The 19549-nt window shown below is 39.1% G+C and overlaps 1 protein-coding gene across 3 annotated transcripts; it reads left to right on the forward strand.

Moving 5' to 3' along the window:
- Positions 1-648: 648 nt before the first annotated feature.
- Positions 649-17552, forward strand: ZFP1 (ZFP1 zinc finger protein). 3 transcript variants are annotated; one of them, XM_081118783.1, is made up of 4 exons: positions 649-853; positions 5119-5173; positions 12571-12697; positions 14639-17552. In XM_081118783.1, the coding sequence occupies exons 2-4, from the start codon at positions 5159-5161 to the stop codon at positions 15715-15717; spliced, it is 1221 nt and encodes a 406-aa protein (XP_080974909.1). In that variant the 5' UTR covers positions 649-853; positions 5119-5158; the 3' UTR covers positions 15718-17552. The 3 variants fall into 3 exon arrangements, with proteins under 3 accessions (XP_080974909.1, XP_080974910.1, XP_080974911.1); XM_081118784.1 differs by having other exon boundaries at positions 693-853; positions 12546-12697; XM_081118785.1 differs by lacking the exon at positions 12571-12697 and having other exon boundaries at positions 703-853.
- Positions 17553-19549: the final 1997 nt, after the last annotated feature.

The raw sequence follows: 19549 nt of genomic DNA on the forward strand, positions 1-19549 counted from the left end.
TGGGGCACAGGGGATTTTCAGGGCAGTGAAACTATTCTGTATGATACTATAGTGGTGGATCCATGTCATTACATATTTGTAAAACCCATAAAATGTACAACTGCCAAGAGTGAACCCTAATGCAGACTCTGGGCTTTGGGTGATGTGTTGGTGTACACGGGATTGTAACAAATGTTCCACTCTAGTCAGGTTAATAGTGGAGGAGGCTATTCATGTGAGGGGGAAGGTGGTGTATGGGAACTGTACTTTTTTCCTCAAATTCTACTGTGAACCTACAACTGCTCTAAACGAAGAAAAGAAGCTAGTTGTGGCATATATCATCTTCATGGCCAATTTTATTTTAAAGGTGTTATCTTTGAAAAGTGAAATTATAGGTATTTGCTTTTGTTTCTTTTATTTTATACATAGATTCTATTTCAGATACAGGTATCATAGATCACCTGAGTAATCTTTAAGAGGCAGGTTTTTGTACTGTGGGGAGATAGTGATTGTAACTCCTGACACGATCTGGAAGAAACGAACAGTCCTTCCAAGGGATTATCTTCGTCAACGCTCATGCGCTTCCAAACCGCTAAACTAGGCGAAGACTTTCCTGAGAGTCCCTACAGCATGGCCCGCAGGCTTATGGGAAATGTAGTCTCGAAGTCCGACGGACCGCTCCTCGGAGGACCCTGGGAGGGCGAGCAGCTCCTGCAGCTGCGCATGTGCAAGGCTGTGAGCGCACCCGTAGCTGCCCTTCCCCCCTCCTCTAGCCGCGAGTGGGTGACAGGCCCCCGGTTTCCGCGTGTCTTCGCCACCCCACGCCGTGACCCAGCCTGGCACTGAGCCACGAGTGGAGACTGTGCCCCTCTAGGTATGAGGGAGGCTGCCAGGCAGCTCCGCCAGGCCTGGGGGCTGTGGGGAAGATGAGGGATGGGCTCTTGCCCGCGCGGGGTGGGAGCCCAAACTTCGGCGACTCGCTGGAGGCGGTGACCCTCGGGGCGGCGTCGGGGGGCCGCCGGGCGCGTTCGTAGGCGTGGGGTTGGCAGGGCTCTCCAGGCCGGACGTGCGGGGGCGGGGACGGCGGAGGGACAGGGCGGCTGCGAGGCTCGCCTTCCTCCCTTTGTCCGGAGAAGCGCCCCAGACCCGCGGCGAGGGTCCGGGGGAGCCGGAGGGAGTCCGGAAGTCCGGCCGGGCGCGCGCCTGACTGGGCCCAGCGAGCACGCGCGAGGCCGGGGGCGGGGCCGGACACACCTGGCCGCGCGCGTGTGCCGCGTGCCGCGTCCCGGGGCGCCTCGAGGTGGAGGGAGAATTGAAAGATGCTGCAGGTTTCCTCATGCACACGACGTGCCGAACGAATTAGAGCACTGACCTCTTTGCAGGAGCCCTTTCAGTTAAGTGTTCACCTAATCCTCACACCTACCCTGGGCCTTCGCTAGTATCAGTTTCACCAGAAGGAAAAACGGACGCTCTGAAGGGTGAAGTGGTTCGCGCAGGTCACACAGCCAGCTGATACTTATATGAGCGGCAAAGCTCTTTTTATTTGCCTTTGACGTTGCTCGCTGGTAGTTTTTGCCATGCAGGCGTTTGGAACTTATAGTTGAATTTACTGCGCTTTCCTCTTATGCATAGCACCCAGAGCCTTCACCACTTTGAGATTATACAAGTTTTCTGATGATTCCCAGTGGCACTTTACGTTCATATTTTTAAAAATTGCTGGTACTTTTATTGTGACCCCCAGTAATGGTTACATTAATTTAGGGGGAATGTACACCATTATGATGATGTGTCTTACTGTAGTAGGCCTTCCCATTTGTTCAAGTCCTCTTTTGTTTTGCCCCAGCTTCACCCCCAGCAATATTTTATAATCTTCATAAAATAATTGCATTTTCCTTAACTTTATTTTTATATAGTATTTTGTTTCTGTTGAAGATAGAATTTTCCCATTTTATCTGTTTTCTCTGGTATTTGATATTTCCCACTTTTTAATTTTGTGTATTTCAGATTTGTCCTTTTTTTCCTTAATTAGAGTAGCTAATGGTTACCTGTTTGGTCAACTTAGGAAACATTCAAACCTGTAGATAATTTTTGTGAGTTTATTTGAGCCAAACTGTCGACAGCTGTGGAAGCAAAATCTCAGTGGATTAAGAAAATGCTCCAGAGAATGGCAGTTTCGCATCTTATTTTATACATTAAATCAAAAGAGAAGACATAAGTGGGTTACATAAAATCCATTGGTGATAGACTAGGGAGGCAAGAGAAAGCAAAGTGGGGTAACTTCTGGGATTGGATAAAAAATAAAATGATAGTCACATCTTTGATGTAGGTGGATACAGGATAGTTAACAGTCAACAATTAACATGATAACGAGAGGATTTGTGGTCTCCCCATTGGTGCATTGGTTGTGCTCTGAGAGGTCTGGAAAAAGGGAAGTTACTCTGACATTCCAAAGGTATGTTGTGGTAGCTGCAAAAAGACAATAGGCAGGCTTAATTAAGGTAAAGATTCACTTTTGTCAGGGAAGAGTCTCGCCTAGAACATGATTACCTTTATAAACTGGTGGTTTCAGTTAAAAGTTTTAATTGCAGACCAACCTATATGGTTACCTTAGGTCTCAGTATTTGTAATTAGTGTTCTCTTTTTTTCCTTGGCCAGTTCACTACAGGTTTGATATTATTAATCATTTTAAATAACCAGCTCTTGGTTTCATTGAATTTCTCTCTCGTTTTTATTTTCAGTGTCATTGATTTCTGCTCTTACCTTTATTATTTTCTTCCTTATGCTTGCTTTGGGTTTAATTTACCTTTTTTTTCCCTTCTGGTTTCTTAAGGTGGAGGCTGAAGTCATTGAAACTTTTCTTATAGAAATAGTTTAATGCTATAAGTGTCCCTATGAATACTGCTGTAACTACATCTCTCAAATTTTTGTATATTCTGTTTTCATTTCTATTAAATTCTGCGTGTTTTTTAAACTTCCCTTGTGACTTCCTTTTTCACCCATTGGTTATTTTGAAGTCTGTTGTTTAATTTCCAACTGTCTGATATTAATGTAATCATTCCAGCTTTTGTTTTAATTAGGGTCTGCAAGGTATATCTTTTTTCATCCTTTTACTTTTGACTTAGCTATATATTTATATTTAAAATACACTGCTTATGTGCAGAACATAGTTTGGTATTGCTTTTTTATCTAATTTTATAACCTCTGCCATTTAATTGGTGTGTTTATACCAGTTGTTGATGTGGCTGGATTAAACCTACCATCTTGCTAGTTTTTTTCTACTTGTCCCATCTGGTCTTTGTTTCTATTTTCCTCTTTTTCTTACTACTTTGAATTTTGTGAGTAGTTTTTATGATTCCACTTTTTTCTCACTATTGGCTTATCATTTATACCTCTTTTAAAAAATATCTGCCCTGGCTGGTTGTGGCTCAGTTGGTTGGGCACCGTCCCATGTATCAAAAGATTGCTGGTTCAATTCCTCCTCAGGGCACATGTCTGGTTTTTGGGCTCCATCCCCAGGAAGGGGTGGGCGGGAGGCAGCCGATCAATGTTCTGCTCTCACATTGATGTTTCTCCCTCCCCTCCCCCGCCTCCTCCCCTTCCTCCTCCCCTTCCTCTCTCTCTAAAAAATTGATTAAAATATATTTTTTTTAATTCTGTGGTTGCCCTAGAGTTTACAGTAAACATCTTGAATTAATCACAGTGGACCTTTAAATAATACTATGCTGTGTAATGTAAGACCCTTAAAACAGTATACTTCCAATTTCATTACCTCACTTTTTGTGTTATTATTTATCTTTATTTTTAACCATCCTGGAGCTCTTTATTTCTTTGTGTAGATCCAGGTTTCTGCCTGGTGGTATCATATTCCTTTTTTTTTTTTTTTTTAAATATATCTTTATTGATTTCAGAGAGAGGAAAGGAGAGGGAGAGGGAGATAGAAACATCAATGATGAGTCATTGATCGAGCCTGCAACCCGGGCATGTGCCCTGATTGGGAATCGAACCCTGATCGCCTGGATCCCAGGTTGATGCTCAACCGCTGAGCCACGCCCGGCCGGGCTCATATTCCTTCTATCTGAAGAACTTACTTAAATATTTCTTCTAGTACAGGTCTATGGTAATGAATTCTGTTTTTGTTTGTTTGAAAAGGTTTTTATTTCTTTTTTTGTTTTGAAAAATATATTTACTGGGTATAGAATTCTGGTTGATAGGTGGTGTGGTATGTTTGGTTTTTGAGGTTTTTTTGCTTTTTTAAAAGCAGTTTAAAGATGTCAGTACATTGTTTTCTGATGAGAATGGCTGTGATTATTTCTTCCTCTGTATATATATCTGTTTTTCCTCTGGCTGCTTTCAGGACTTTCTCTTTGACTGGTTTTTAGTGGTCTATGATGTGTCCAAGTGTGTCTTTGTTTTGTTTTGGGGAGGGTTTAGCCCTTTTGGATAAATTGTCCAAGCTTCTTGGATCTGTGGTTTGACATTATTGTGCATTATTTTTGGAAAATTCTTGGCCATTATATCGTTAAATACTTCTGTCCCATTCTTTCTTCTCCTTTGGGATTCCATTGGCATGTTTGTTAGGTCATTTGATATTGTGCCACAGCCCTCACCCTTTTTTTCTTCTTCCACTTCCTCTTTGTATTTCAGTTTGGGTAATGTTTTTTTAACCTGTCTTCAGATTTCCTGAAAATTTCCTCAGCTCTGTTGAGTTTAATAATAAACTTGTTGAAGGTATTCTTTCAACTCAGTTACTGTTTTTCTTTCTTAGCATTTCTATCTGATTTCTATTTGCAGTTTCCATCTCTTCTGAAATTCCCTATTTGTTCACATTGTCTAACTTTCCCATGAAAGCCTTTAGTATATGAATTATATTTGTTTTAAATTCCCTGTTTTTATTAGGTGAGGCTTTTGTTGATTACTTTTCCTCTTGATAGTGGGTGGTCTTACTCATGGCCTTTTTGGGGTCTCATAATGTGTGATTGAAGGTGAGTGCTGCCAGTATGATCTTTTCTGCCCCTTTTGAAGAGGCAAAGTGACTACCCCAGGCGGTGGTGTTTTCCCAGGTGATGTGCAGGGATTTCTAGGAGTTCTGAAGCAGGTCAGATCTTTAATAACAATACCTTTCTTTTTGCTTTATTTCAGGTCTGCTTTCATATCTACCTTTATCCAAAAACTGCAGAAAATGAACAAATCCCAGGTGAGTTGTTTATTTCCAACTTTGTTTTTTAGTACATTTGAGGAAGTTTATAAGGATCCAGACTATGAAACAAAAGAGTATAGATGAATAAAGGAAAACAAAGTAAATATAACTGATCAATACCAGCAGCTGAAAAGCAAACCAAGTTAATTAAGTGCCTTACATTGGTTATGAAGACCATTTTTTTGGTTGTCTAGCGTTAGGTCTGAAGAAATTTTATAAACCTTCACTTAGATGGTGTTTTGGACAGTGTCTGCAGAAACAACCCAAATTAAAAGAGTTATCAATTTGTCTATGGTTATTTCATATAGCATTCTTCAGTGCAAATGCAGGATTTTATTGTGTATTTTATTTTTCTAATCAGATTAGCATGATGCAGAGAACTTAGTAAATATTTGGATGCGTATTTATATTCTCTAACCTCCACAAGTCTCACTATTATTACTTTCTTGAGTAGCTTTCCAGAGTTTATTTCTACATATGTACAAAGTACAAATATAGGTTATTATAAGATAGATTATTAATCATACTGTTCTGTTTATATGTGTTTTTAATTAATAGACTTCATTTTTTAGAGCAGTTTTGGGTTTACAGAAAATTTGAGTGGAAAGTACAGAGAGTTCCCATATACTCCCTCTACACACACAGTTTCTCCTGTTACTAACATCTTATATTAATGTGGTATACCTGTTATAATTGATGAGTCAATATTGATATTTTACCTAAAGTCCATAGATTACATTAGGATTCACTCTTGGTGGTGTACATTCTGTGGGTTTTGACAAATACATAATGACATGTATCCACCATTATAATATCACACAGAATAGTTTCACTGCCCTAAAAATCCCCTGTGCTCTATGTATTCATTCATCCCTCCTTCTCCCTGAGCCCTTGACAAACATTGTGGGTGCTTTTTTTGGACAGCAATTATTATTTCTCTTTTACAAATGGAAACAGACCCAGAGTGGGTAAATGCTTACGCAAGATTGCAAAGTAATTAGGAAGTGTGTCATCTAGCACTTTGCAGTTACAGGGGCCTTTTTCAAAACCAGTTTCTCTTTTGATTCCGTCCAACATCCTTGTGGGATAAGAATTACCTTGTAAAGGTAAGGAAATCAAGTTCTGAGATAAGCAAATTGCCCAAGGCTGGGCCTGAAGCTTGCAGGTGGGTAGTGCTGGACCCTCTCATGCCAAGGCTTACGTGTGACCCCATGGGCCCAGTACCTTGTAGCTGACTTCTTGTTCAGCTCATTGGCAATGGAGTCATTGAGCTTCCTCTCAGATCTCCATGGGGGAATCCGCACAGTGTTCACCATCTCCACCAAGACAAACATCCTGGCCTGAGCTGGGGGCTCGCACACCTAAATGCAGCTGGCAGTTGCATGACTTTCCTACTGCTTTTTTTTTTACTATCTCCATCGTTATGCTTTTCCAGAATGTCATGTAGTTGGAATCATACAGTATGTAGTCTTTTCAGATTGGTTTCTTTCACTTAGAAATGTGCATTTAAGATTCCTCAGTGTCTTTTCATGGCTTGATAGCTCATTTCTTTTTAGCACTGAGTAATATTTCACAGTATGGATTTACCACCATTTATCCATTCACCTATTGAAGGGCATTACTTCTAAGTTTTTGTAAATGTGAATAAAGCTTTATATAAACATTGTGTACAAGGTTTTGCATGGATATAAAATACTAAGGAGTGTAATTCCTAGGTTGTATGCCAAGAGTATGTTTCATTTTGTAAGAAATTGCCAAACTGTCTTCCAAAGTGGCTGTACCGTTTTTGCATTCCCACCATCAGTAAATGAGAGTTCCTGTTGATCCACATCCTTGCCAGCATTTAGTGGTGTCAGTGTTGTAGATTTTCGCCATTCTAATAGGTGTGTAGAAGTATCTTGTTGTGATTTACAATTCCTTGATGACATGATGTAGAGCATATTTCCATGTCTATTTTCCATCTGTATGTCTTCTTGGGTGAGGTGTCTTTTGCCCATTTTTAAATCAGGTTGGTTGTTTACTTATTGTTGAGTTTTAGGAGTTTTCTTTATGTATTTTGGATACCGGTTCTTTATCAGGTATGTGTTTTGCAAAGATTTTTTTCCCATCTGTGGTTTTGTCTTTTCATTTTCTTGATTAGGTATGTTTGTATCATTCAAAAACATATCTTTAGTCTTTAGTCTTCCCATAACAGGGCATAGTTTCCTAATTTTTTTATTGTGTAATATAACACATATACAGTATTATAATACTTTTTATATGTGTTATAACAATATGTATGGCAACTATGTATACATTAAAGAGTAATAATAAAATGGGCACACATATACTTACCCAGGTTAAGTAATAGAAATTATCTGTTCTTTTTTGTGTGTGTCTTTTTTTTTAATTTAATTTTTAAGTTACAGTTGATGTACAATATTAAATTAGTTTTAGATGTACAACATAGTGATTAGACGTTTATATACCTCACGAAGTGATTGCCCCGATAAGTCTAGAACCCATCTGACACTATACATAGTTACTGTAATAGTATTGGCTATATTCTCTTAGCTTTACTTTACATCCTTGTGACTATTTTTATAACTGGAAATTTGTACTTCTTAATCCCTTTCACCTTTTTCACCCTTCACCCCAACCCCCCCTCTCATCTGGCAACCATTAGTTTGTTGTTTTCTCTTTTGTTTGTTCATTTATTTTTGGAATTCTGTTTTAATCAATTATTGACATTTTCCTGCAGGCTTTTCTGTTACTTTTATTTTCAGGCTTTTAAGTGGTGTTTTTTTTAAACTCCTGAAGCTCTTAATCTTTTATTAAATATTTATTCCATTTTATTTTGATTACTGATTTTCTTGATCTACTTTTCTTCTAGATCTGTCAGAATATATTTCCATCCTTTTAAAGTTTATTTTACTCCTTTAATGTTTACTTAAACATTTAAAGTTAATCACAATTTATATTTTCCTCCCAAACACAGTACTTTTAGGTTTCTGGCATCTAAAAATTAGTTTCAGCTTATTACTTAACATCCCTTCCCTCCATTCCATATGTGCTTATTTTAACAACATATTTTGCTGTCTGTTGCTTTTTGCATCTAACTGATTTGTGCTAGGTTTAATTTTCTTTTTGGAGTACGTCCTTTGATAGTAGTAATAATACTTAACACATAACATTATTATTTAGTAGTTGTAATTTTACTTTAGAAGGTCAAACTATCGCCCATCGGCCAAATGGCCTGCTGCCTTGTTTTTGTATGGCCCGCAGCTAAGAATGGTTTTTAGTATTGATATTTAGTATTAGTATATAGTATTTGGTATTGATCTTAGGCATAGATGACCCATTACCTGCATTCCATGCAAAGTGGCTAAAGATTCCTATAAGATGCCATGAAACAATGCTGAATAAATTACCTACAACATTTTTTTAATGGCTGGGGGGGAAGAAGAGTGTTTCATGATGTGAAAACTATATGAAATTTAAATTTCTGTGTCCATAGTCAAGTTTTATTGGAAGACAGCTGTGCCCTTTTGTTTATATATTGCTCCTGTCTGCTTTTGTGGTACAATGACAGTTGGTTATTTGGAGTAGAAACTACATGTGGCTTGCAAAACCTAAAATATTTACTACTTGGCCCTTTATAGAAAAAGTTTGCCAACTCATATTTTAGTATTTTCAGCACTTTGAAAATATTATTTTCTGGCTCCCATTGTTTCCATTGAAAAAGTTAGCTGTCAGTTTTACTGTTTTGCCTCTGAAGGCAATGCATCTTTTTTCCTTTGGGATTTTTAGCAGCTTTATTATGATGTGCCTAAGTGTGGTTTTCTTTGTATTTATTTTTTTGGGATTAGTGGTGTTTCTATGGTCTGGTGTGAGCTGTTTTGGAAAATTCTAAGCCATTATCTCTTCAAGTATTGTTTCTGTTGTATTTTGCCTCTCCTATTTGGACTGCAATTGCAAATATAGTAGACCTTTTTAATTTGTCCCATATGTCTTTTAGGCTTTTAGATTTTTCCCCCCATCTTTTGTTCTTTCTTTATTTCAGGCTGGATATTTCTTACTTTGACCTATTTTACGGTTCACTAATCATCTCCTCAAGCTGTATCTAACCTGTTATATCCAATTATATATTTAAAATTTTTTCTGATTTTTTTCCTGCTTAGTTTTTCTTTATTCTGTTCTTTTGTGAGAGGTTACTTGGTCTATAACTTATGCCTGTGTAGTGATGAGTCACATGGATGTTTCTACTTACGTTGTGCTTGATACTTATTCCACAACCCACAAAATCATTTGGTCTGGCCCTTAGCAGAAAAAAGGTTCCCCACCCCTGCCCTAGATGCTGAAAAGCTGAATAGCCACTAATAAAACTAATACCCAATATATGCAAATAAATATACAAGCCGGAATTGATCTGGGAATCATGTAGATTACAAGCTGAATAAACAGCATTTTTAATGAAGAGACAAGCATACTAGATTATGCATAACATTTCTGGAAACTGAGGTAGTAGATATTAGGATTTTGCAAATATTACAAAAATTTTACACAACCTTAGTGAAAACAGTACAGCTGCTTTGAATAATGGGCTAGTTAATTTATTACAATAGGTATGGGTATCCATTTCTAATCAGGAAAATTACAGATGCTTTAGAATGTGGGGTAAAAGAGAATAAGGGGAGACAAGAAATAAGAGGAAGCTTTTGTAATAGCTGGGGTGGCAGTGGATGTAGGAAGCAAAGGAGAGAATTGAGGGGTAGCTATCAGAGTGAAGACTTACCCTGGTCTTTGTGTCCCTTAGTACTTAATTTAGTCCCTAGGAAATTTTCTAGTCATCCTGGTTTTTTTTTAACTGTAATTTCAGAAGTGACCTTAAAATGGAGAATATTTACAATTGGGAAAATCTTGACTCTGATTGTTGACCCTCATGGTATTGATCTCAGGCATAGATGACCCATCATCATCTTCATTCTCTGCTCCCATGCCAAATTGCTAAAGATTCCTGTAAGATGTCTTGAAATAATGCTGATTACATGACATGCAAATTTGTAAACTATAACTAGGCCTTTTATAGTACTCAGACCTTTATCTTTTTTTCCCTCTCACTTCCTGTAACTTTTCCTGGGGCTAGTAGTTATGAGTGGGAAGTGGTGGAAAGTTACTGGGGCAAGGGTTTTGAAGCTGGTGACAAGGATAATCTAGATTTTGGAGGTATGTAATCTTAGAGGGGCAATGACAATTTGGAATAAGTATGAGAAGTTAAGGAATTGGAAGTCATAACTGAAGGTGAAAGGTATAGATTCAAAGGAAAGAGCATGTAAATAGGTTAAGAGGATTCTTTTAGAGGTGAAGATTTTAGATGTATATAACAGTTTAAAGAGTTAAGGTGTTAAAAGTCTGCTCTGGGTGTCAGATAAGCTAGGTACACCTCTACTCATGGCCATAGAATTTCTGCCCAGAGCAGGAAATCATTTCAGATTGAAACTGTATCTGTCATGACAAAAGTAAGCCTCTGAAGTCAATCATGTTTGACATCTTTTTAATGCTACAGTATCAGAATAGTGTTTTATCACCAATTTTTTGAGCAGTGTTTTGTTTGTATAGAGTATGGAAAACAGCATTGTGAGACAAAGTATTTTCATATTTGATGGTAGAGCCATTTCTGAATCAGTGTGAATCGAGCCACAGTGATGTGCCATACACAGGTTTATACCTTTGTTGGTCTGACAGTGATGCAAAAGTTCTTAGTGTACTTATTATGTGGCACATGGAGATGGTATTGAAAGTTATTAAATGGTCTTCACTATTTTTTCCTTTCTTATAACTTTCTGGTTTTGATTAAATTCTTGGTTTTCTGTGCTTCAGTATTTCTTTTGTGGGGATAAAGTATCATATATAGAAGACTATTTAAAATGTACATGTGATTTATTTTATATAGATACACACACACCCCCCCATGTAGCCACCATTCAGGCCAAGAAATAGAAATTAGTCAGCATTCTTGAAGCCCTTGTGAAGTTCTCCCTGTGTAGCTGGAATTAGTTCATTTTCAGTGCTTTATAGTAATTAATTGTTTTAATATACCACAAGAAGCTAATCCATTGGTGAACATTTGTTTTTCCTACTTTGGGCTCTTATGTAAAATGCTGCTGTGAACATTCTTTTATTTTTTATAGTCTTTTTAATTTTTATTTTTTAAATCGAGATGTAATTTGACATATTAGTTTCAGATATACAATACAATGATTTGATATGGTGTATTGTCAACATAAGAAACGTTTAAACCTGTAGAGAATTTTTGTGAGTTTATTTGAGCTAAACTGTTGACAATTGCTGGGAATCAAAACCTCAATGGATTGAGAATGTATATATATATTACAGAGAATGTAATATATAAAATAAGGTGCAAAACTGCCAATCAAAAGAGAAGACGTAAGGGGGTTAAATGAAATCCATTGGTGATAGATTAGGAAGGCGAGAGAAAGCAAAGTGGGGGAAACCTCTGTGATTGGATAAAAATAAAATGATAGACATATACATCTTTTACATGTATATGGGTGGGTGCAGGGTAGTTAACAGTCAACAATTAACAGTTGATAACAGTAACAAAGAAGGAATTTATGGTGTCTGCTCTGGCATGGTTGTTGGATCTGGAAAAAGGGAAGTTACCCTGACATTTCGAAGGTATGCTATTGTAGATGAAAAAGACTATACCCATCATGCTCTACATTATACATCCCCACAACATATTTTTTATAACTTGAAGTTTGTACCTTTTAACTCGCTTCCTCCATCCAGAGGTCACAGAGCAGGGCTGTAAGTTCCAACCTTCTAATCACATGGTCAGGTCTAGTGTTGACCAGCCTCTTAAGTAACTTCCAACTCACCTCATTTATTTTGCAAGAACCTTTATCACACTCAATTCTTAGGTTAATATAGGAGTTTGGGGAGCTGTGCGCCAGGAACTGTGGACAAAGACCAAATATATTTCTTACAGATCACAATATCACAAAAAGTTTAATTTATTCTTTAATATTGTCTAGTTTGATACCATAAACACAGTACCTCTGTGAGCATCATCATCACCTTTGTGATAACTGCTCTTGTTAGTGTTTATGCAGTATTGAGCCCCTACACATCTTTAGAGGGGACCTGGGGTTTTGTTAATCTTAGATACCTGTCCAGTGTGACAGTGCCAGAGATATGGGAAAATCTGAATATATGCTCTAACAGTGCAAAAATGTCTTTTGACAAAATATAGTGAAGATGTGCAGTTGGTGTTGTGTAAATTTCCTGGTGAATGACTTTTAAAACAATATGGTAAGAATAACTTTTCATATATCCTTTCTGTATCACCAAATGCTCATCATTCCAGAATGAATAGCAATATGCCATTTCAGGGATCAGTCTCATTCACGGATGTGACTGTGGACTTCACCCAGGAGGAATGGGAGCAGTTGGACCCGTCTCAGAGGATCCTGTACATGGATGTGATGTTGGAGAACTATAGCAACTTGCTGTCAGTGGGTAAGGACAGCTTTCAGGTGTAACCCTTGTTTACCTAGTAGTGTTTATGTCCTTTCTCAGTTACCAGAAGTCATGAGCTTCTAAATTAGTAAGTGGTTTTCATCTCAAGCTTCAGGTGTTAAAGCTGAGAGACTCTAGAGTTCTAAAGTCCAAGCATTTAGGAGCTGTGTTCCATTAGCAAGTTCTCGGAGATATCCAACCAGATGTGATTTTTAAGTTGGAGCAACAAAAGCTGTGGCTAACCAAGTTAGAATTGCCAGGTAAGAACTTTCTAGGGAAGCTGTGGAAGGAGGGAATGAGAACCAGAAGCCACTAGAAGTAATATCCCAAAGATTGTGAATGAGTTGGTACCTTTGAAATATTGTTAGGACTTTTTCTTCAAATCCCTAAACCTTTAAAGATAGCTGCAAAGAGATGACCTGTATACCTCAGATGTCTGAATATTTTATATTTTAGCTCATGGTCATTGGCGTAGTGGCCTCAAGGGAAACCATTTTTTCAGTGCAAGAGTGACGTTGTCCTGGACACAGATGGCAGCAGGATCACAGGAGGCAGGAATGACCAATAATGCACAGAGGATGGTAAAGGTTATTCAAGGCATAGGTAGAGACTGGGTGATTTGACGGAGAAATTAAGCATATTAAAAGGAGAAAGATAAGCCCGGCCTGTGTGGCTCAGTGGTTCCATGAACCAAGAGGTAACAGGTTGGATTCCCAGTCAGGGCATATGCCCGGGTTTCATGCAGGAGGCAGCCAATCAGTGTTTCTCTCTCTCTCTACCTCTCTCAAAGGAATAAAATAAAATCCTATCGGAAAAAAATAAAAATAACCTCTACAATCTGTCCCCATATGCACTTTCTGAAAATAAATGGAGAAAAATAAGATCATAATGAAAGCATTCTCTCTCCAACAACTTCAATAGAAAAAGCAGTGAAACCAGCCATAGCATTGAATCTATCAAAAAGGATCATGGATGGATCTTTGGATTGATTTTATATTTCCTACAGAATATATGAGTTTCTGGACCTTGCCGTTCATTTGCAAACATCTCACTTTAGAGCAGTGATTTTCAACCTTTTTCATCTCGTGGCACACATAAACTAATTACAAAAATTCTGTGGCACACCAAAAACTTATTTTGCCAATCTGACCAAAAGAAAGAAAAAAGTATAATTTTGATTAATTTACACCAGACAGCTATTGTTGTGTTGGCTGTTGTCATTTTTAAATTTGATAATCTAAGGGAAAAGAGGCAATAACTATTTATTCAGGGACACAAACCTATTTTAAAATTCTTGTGGTACACCAGAACGCCAAGGCGCAGCGGTTGAAAATCACTGTGTTAGAGATGTGGAGCTCTGCAATAGGATTGTCTCCCCAAAACTAAGAAATGCTGCCGGTAGGAAGGGAAAAGGAGGAGAGAGAGCCTAGAAGTATGTAGACAAAGTGCTGGTCCAACCACAGTAATTCAGAGTCAAAGTTCCAGTTGCTGAACTCAGATCTGCCTGTGTCTTTCCCCTTAACATCTTCACCTTATTTTCTTGGTCTCTGTGCTAACTGCAGCGTCCTTGAGGACACTGTGAATCTCCTTCACCCTGGACTCGCCAGCCTTCCCACGTCATGTTTCCTGTTTGCTGCCCTGTGTTTTTACTTCACTTTACCCCACTTTACCCCCCTTGAAGGTTACTTTGTAATCTCAGTGCTACTGTGTTCATTGTCAGTTTCCACTTCTTTTTTTTTACTATAGGCTCTTTTTTTTTTTTTTAATCCTTTTTCTTTCAAAGTTGAAGAGATGGGAAAAATTTACATTGGGAACTTTTTAATACTGGAATACTGGGTCCCAAACTAAAAAGGCATCCCTACAAAGGAACACTTGTGGAGGCATCACTTTCTATAACATTACAGTGGAAGCACTGACTGTACTTCCTGTGCTTTTTCCTAGAGGTGTGGAAGGCTGACGACCAAGTGGAGAGGGGGCACAGCAACCCAGAGGAGCAGACGAGGCCGTTTATAATCTTTAAGAACCAAACCCCAATTGAGGAAAGAAGTGATCTCTTCGAAAACTCATTCAATCTGAGCACAGACTTTGTTTCTTTAAGACAAGTACCCTATAAATATGACTTATATGAAAAAACTTTGAAATATAGTTCAGACTTCCTTAATGGTAGCAGCTACATAAGGAAGCAAGCTGATGACTATAATGGATTTGGAAAAGCACTTTTCTATCTAAAGCAAGAGAAAACCCATACTGGAATGGAGTACGCCCAATATAACAAAAGTAGAAAAGCCTTTGGCCATAAAGAAGCCATTTTTAAACATCAGAAAGTTAGAAATTTGGTACAACCTTTCATTTGCAATTACTGCGACAAGACTTTCTCCTTTAAGTCACTCCTCATCAGTCACAAGAGAATACATACTGGAGAAAAACCTTATGAATGTAACGTATGTAAGAAAACCTTCTCCCATAAGGCAAACCTCATTAAGCACCAGAGAATTCATACCGGGGAGAAGCCCTTTGAATGTCTTGAGTGTGGAAAAGCTTTCACCCACCAGTCAAACCTCATTGTGCACCAGAGAGCACACATGGAGAAGAAGCCGTATGAGTGCAGTGAGTGTGGCAAGACATTTGCCCAGAAGTTCGAACTTACTACACACCAGAGAATCCACACAGGGGAGCGACCCTATGAGTGTAATGAATGTGCAAAAACCTTCTTCAAGAAATCAAACCTCATCATACATCAAAAAATCCACACGGGGGAGAAACGCTATGAGTGCAGTGAATGTGGGAAATCCTTTATCCAGAACTCGCAACTCATCATACACATGAGGACTCACACAGGGGAGAAGCCCTACCAGTGTACAGAATGCGGCAAAACGTTCAGCCAGCGGTCGACTCTTAGGTTACACTTGCGAATCCATACGGGGGAGAAACCATATGAATGTTCTCAGTGTGGGAAGGCCTTCAGCAGGAAGTCCCGACTCAGTGTGCACCTAAGAGTTCATATAGATGACAAACCCTGAGACTGCAGCCAGGGGGACTGTGCAGAAGCCTTCCATCAGAGCCCTTCCGGGGGGAGAAACCTCCTGAGGTACTGAAGGAGCATGGGAATTCTTACTCAGATATCACCTATCAACTCAGAAACGTAAAAACAGGGTCCCCTAGGAACACCGGTATACTGAAAGTTAGATATGATATCCAACTAAAGAATACATATCAGAATATGTCCAGTTGTAAATAGGCACACTTAACTATTACAGTGAGCTTTTTAAAGTCTCAATTATTCAAGAGAAAAGTATTCTGGGAAGCAGCAGAAAGGATCTACAGACAATACCTAGGGATTTAGTGGTACACAATTTTGCCACAAAAACACAAAAGTATATTTTAGATCTGCATGTGTGAATGTAACAGTCACTGGAAGTTTGAAATTCTAGTCCTCTGTAATAATTCGGACATATCAAAAGATTTTCCATATTAAATACCACATGTTTTTTTCAGTATCTTTACAACTCAGTATGCATTCCAGATGAAATATGGAACAGATTTTGAAGTAGCATGTAACACGTTTTCTACTGCTTGCGGGCGTATATAAGTTGGCATGGCCATTGTTATTGAGCTGCCTCATAATAAACAAGACAATGTTGAAGTTTTAACCTGCTTCTGGGCTTGCTGAAGAATTTCTAGAAGCATTACTTACATAAATATGCAAGTAGATAATTAAGAGGAGGTTTGGAGAGTAAAAGGAGGCAGCTATGGGCTGTGTTACTCAGTACGTACCACAGATAAAAATGGGCTAAAGAGAACCCACATCCATCATGCTGCTGTTTTCCAGGAGGATGTTTACATACAGATGCATGTCAATTACCAAAATGTTGTATAACCCAGAGACCACCTGTATTTTTGTTTCCCTGTTTCTCTTATTTTATGAATTGTCTTGTAAAAAATGATAGGATATGTATGTAGTACACAAATGTTACCTTTCAGAGACTTTAAAGGAAAAATAATTTATTTTAAGAAACTATCATGTCTTGTTGCTTTTTAAATTTTCCATGCACGTAGTCCACTTTAGAAATACATTTTTGCAGTATTTGTCAACCTACAGAATTTCTCTTTGGAATCTTACTTAGTGTAAGTTACACTTCTCCTTTAAAGGTTCACAAACAGTTTTATAAATTACACTGTTCAGTGATCTGTTCATATATTTTTTAACCTACAAAATTTTTTTTTGCATAACTCAACGATACCATTTGAGGATAGATTTCAGATTCTCAAGTTCCTCCTTTTCCTCTCAATCACAAATCATGCATAGAATTATAAATGGCAACCATAACTGGCTTTTTAGAATTAATTTTTGAAAACCATTGACATGCTGTTACTATATGAATATGAGTGACTTTCTGAACAAATTTACTAGAACATCCGCAGTCCAATAAGTCTTTAAGTTGTCATCTGATCCACTCTCAGCAAGGAAGCGCAGGAGGGTTAATTTCATACTCTGCTGTGAGAATAAATTGTGACAGCCTTGGAAATCATTGTGACTCTGTTTTAACATTAAGAATACACACTCTTCAATTCAGCAGTCTCATGTTTGGGAACCTGTCCCTAAGGAAAGACAAACATGCCAGTACTTAAGATTATTCTTATCAATGTATAGCGTATTTTTTTTTGTAAGGACTGAAGGAAACAGTGTAAATGACCATCATTAAAGGAATGGCTGAATGAATTGTGGTAAAAATGGATCGTGGTTGATGGTATTCCACAGAAAAGAATACGTAGGAGCAATACCTCCAGGTCGGGTGAGGGGGCAAGAGGAGAGAGTATACACCAAGTATTGTAAAATAAAGATCTAAGAACCTTGTGTGTGTGTGTGTGTGTGTGTGTGTATTTGTGTGTGACTTTATGGGCCTGGAGAATAGAATCCTAAGTGAAAAATATAATTGCCATTAATTCCAGTGGAAGGTTTTTCATGCATTCCTTAGTCCCTAAATTACCATTCATTTATACTGAAACAACACCGTAACCCATTGAAATGGACAGTTTGTTAAATAGCGTAGGTTAACACAGCATGACATAAGGCAGGCCCTAGCTGCCATGGCTGTGCCGTACATGCGAGCCTGTGTTCTCAAGGAAAGCAAGCATTTGACATTAATTGTTCACGCAATGGAAACCTTACATAAAAAAAGGAAAAATAGCAAAGACAAAATAAGCAATGAAAAAATACAAGGATTGCCAAGATTGTTATTTCTATAAATTATAAGTTACAAATGCTTTGAGAACACATACCCACCTTTACAACTGCAAAGGTGTTCACAAGGATGACTGTCCTTTCATAAGCCTTTCACTCCCAGGGCCTAGACATCCAGTCCAGAACTTTTAATTTTTTTAAATATCATAAACCAAAGTGATTTCAGATGAAACTCCTTCTAAAGACAGATTCTATAACCTGACAACCACAGGACTGTGTTTTTTATTAGCAAGCTCAGAAGCGGGGTTACTTGACTGGTGAGCCAGCAGGCCAGGGGGCAGTGCTGTTTGCACAAGAAAACCCAGCCAGCAGGGGTGTTTCCAGACTGACCTCAACCTGTCTGACCCCAGAGCCCCACCCATTGCACTTGGCACTGATAATTTCGTTTTGGAGATTTCCCTTTTATTTCCATAGGTATTTTTCATAACCAAATTGCTGAAATATTTTTACTTTTTCACATTGTTTTATGCTTTATAAATCTAAATTGGGGATTATATGCTTGGTATAAATCCAGTTGGTGACACCACTGTTGGGTAAGTCTGAGGACTAGTCAGTCATGTGGGGGATAAGGTGACGGCATTCTAGGCTTGCAAAGACACAGAAATGTGAGACGCCGGGTCCTCGGGGGGGGGGGGACTTAGTGGGGAGCAGCTGAAGGTTCTGTCCCAGGTGCCCCTGTTATCTCCCCTGTCACACTGGCTACCTCTGGCTGCAGTGTCCTCATTCTCTTCAGCTGAGAGCAACGCAGAGCCCTGTTCTCCCCACCAGCCCTCAGGTAGTTGGTCTGGAAAGTCAGGAACCCTGCCATCCCCGGGCCTTGTGTCGCTCAACTGGTTACCTGACTCCTATCAAGTCCTACTGGCCAAAGTACAGTGGACTCTTGTGGCCTGGTCTCCACTTTAAGTCTTCTGACTATACTGTCTGTGCTCTGCTGTTTTTGAAAAGGAAAACCCGTAGCTCATCCTGCTGAGCAGTAGTCAGTGGAACACTCCTGGGACCCCTCTGCCCCATTTCCAAGCCCTTAGTTCATTGTTGGTGACCTCAGGTCCCTGGAGAGAGGCTGGTCCTCTACCTCAGGCACATCCGTGAATTGGTTCTTGGGTAACACACATTTGAATAAAGGAGAACCTACCTCTTCCTTGATTTTATAAGGACTGTTGGGTGTTAAAATGCAACCAACCAACCAAAACACACCTGCCAAGGTTAGGGCACTGTGAAAGGACCCAGAGATGGGTACTGAGGAACTCAAGTTGGTGGAGAGTACAGGGAGCACGAAACCCCGTGAGAAGCCCAGACCGCGTGGTCGGCACTAACCGTGCAGGGGAGGTGGGGACAGCCACTCATGCATTCAAAAAAGACATCTTGAGCACCAACAGGGGGCAGGTATGGCCGCTGCTGGAGATACTGTGGTGAATAGATTGTATTATGACAGAGGCTCCTGCCCCTGCACGTTTACATATCAGGTACATCCCCGGAGCAGCCAGAAAGCCTGGGCAGAGGGCAGGCTACAGGATGAAGCAGGAAACAGGTGTGGGCTGGGCCTGTCCCTGTGAGAAATGTGAAGCCACGAGAATAGCAGCAGCATCTGCTTTTTAAAAAGTACATGAGAC

The sequence above is a fragment of the Miniopterus schreibersii genome (assembly GCF_964146895.1).
Source record: "Miniopterus schreibersii genome assembly, chromosome: 18".
In the NCBI taxonomy this organism is placed as follows: Eukaryota; Metazoa; Chordata; class Mammalia; order Chiroptera; family Miniopteridae; genus Miniopterus; species Miniopterus schreibersii.